At 72.2% G+C, this 435-nt stretch overlaps 1 protein-coding gene across 1 annotated transcript in view; it reads right to left on the bottom strand.

Moving 5' to 3' along the window:
- Positions 1–79, bottom strand: part of TFAP2C (transcription factor AP-2 gamma) — an 8,386-nt gene extending 8,307 nt beyond the window's left edge. Inside the window, exon 1 of the mRNA XM_026056192.1 lies at positions 32–79. Coding sequence (XP_025911977.1) covers positions 32–79 — 48 coding nt within the window. The remainder of the gene's footprint in view (positions 1–31) is intronic.
- Positions 80–435: the final 356 nt, after the last annotated feature.

Genomic DNA, 435 nt, shown 5'->3' with positions numbered 1-435 from the left:
GCGCCCCCCTCCCGGCGCCGCCGCCGCTCACCTCGCAGTCCTCCTCGTACTTGACATTATCGGCTAGTTTCCACAACATGGCGTCCAGCGTCCGGACCAGGTGTGCGGGCGGGCGCGGAGAGCGGCGCAGGTCCTCGCCCCGCCGCGGGCGGTAAATCCACGTCGGCGCGGGGAGAGGAGCTGCCCCGCACGGAGCTCAGTCGCCGCGCACGAAGGCTGCCGAGGGACTAGGCTCCGCGCTCGGCGGTCACTCGGGTTTTTCCCTGCCCAGACGCCCTTAATGGCAATAGTATTATCATAGCTCCTCCCCAGGGACGGCTCGGGAGCCGCGGCGCTGCTCGCGGGCGGCCCCGCGCCAGCCACTCAGGAGGGAGCGCGCAGCCCCAAGCCACTCCTTCCGCGGCGCTCTCCGCGCCCGCGCAGGGAGGGCACGCG

The sequence above is a fragment of the Apteryx rowi genome, unplaced genomic scaffold (genome assembly GCF_003343035.1).
Source record: "Apteryx rowi isolate R43461 unplaced genomic scaffold, aptRow1 scaffold_0, whole genome shotgun sequence".
In the NCBI taxonomy this organism is placed as follows: Eukaryota; Metazoa; Chordata; class Aves; order Apterygiformes; family Apterygidae; genus Apteryx; species Apteryx rowi.
This window is presented reverse-complemented; position numbering and strand designations above follow the sequence as displayed.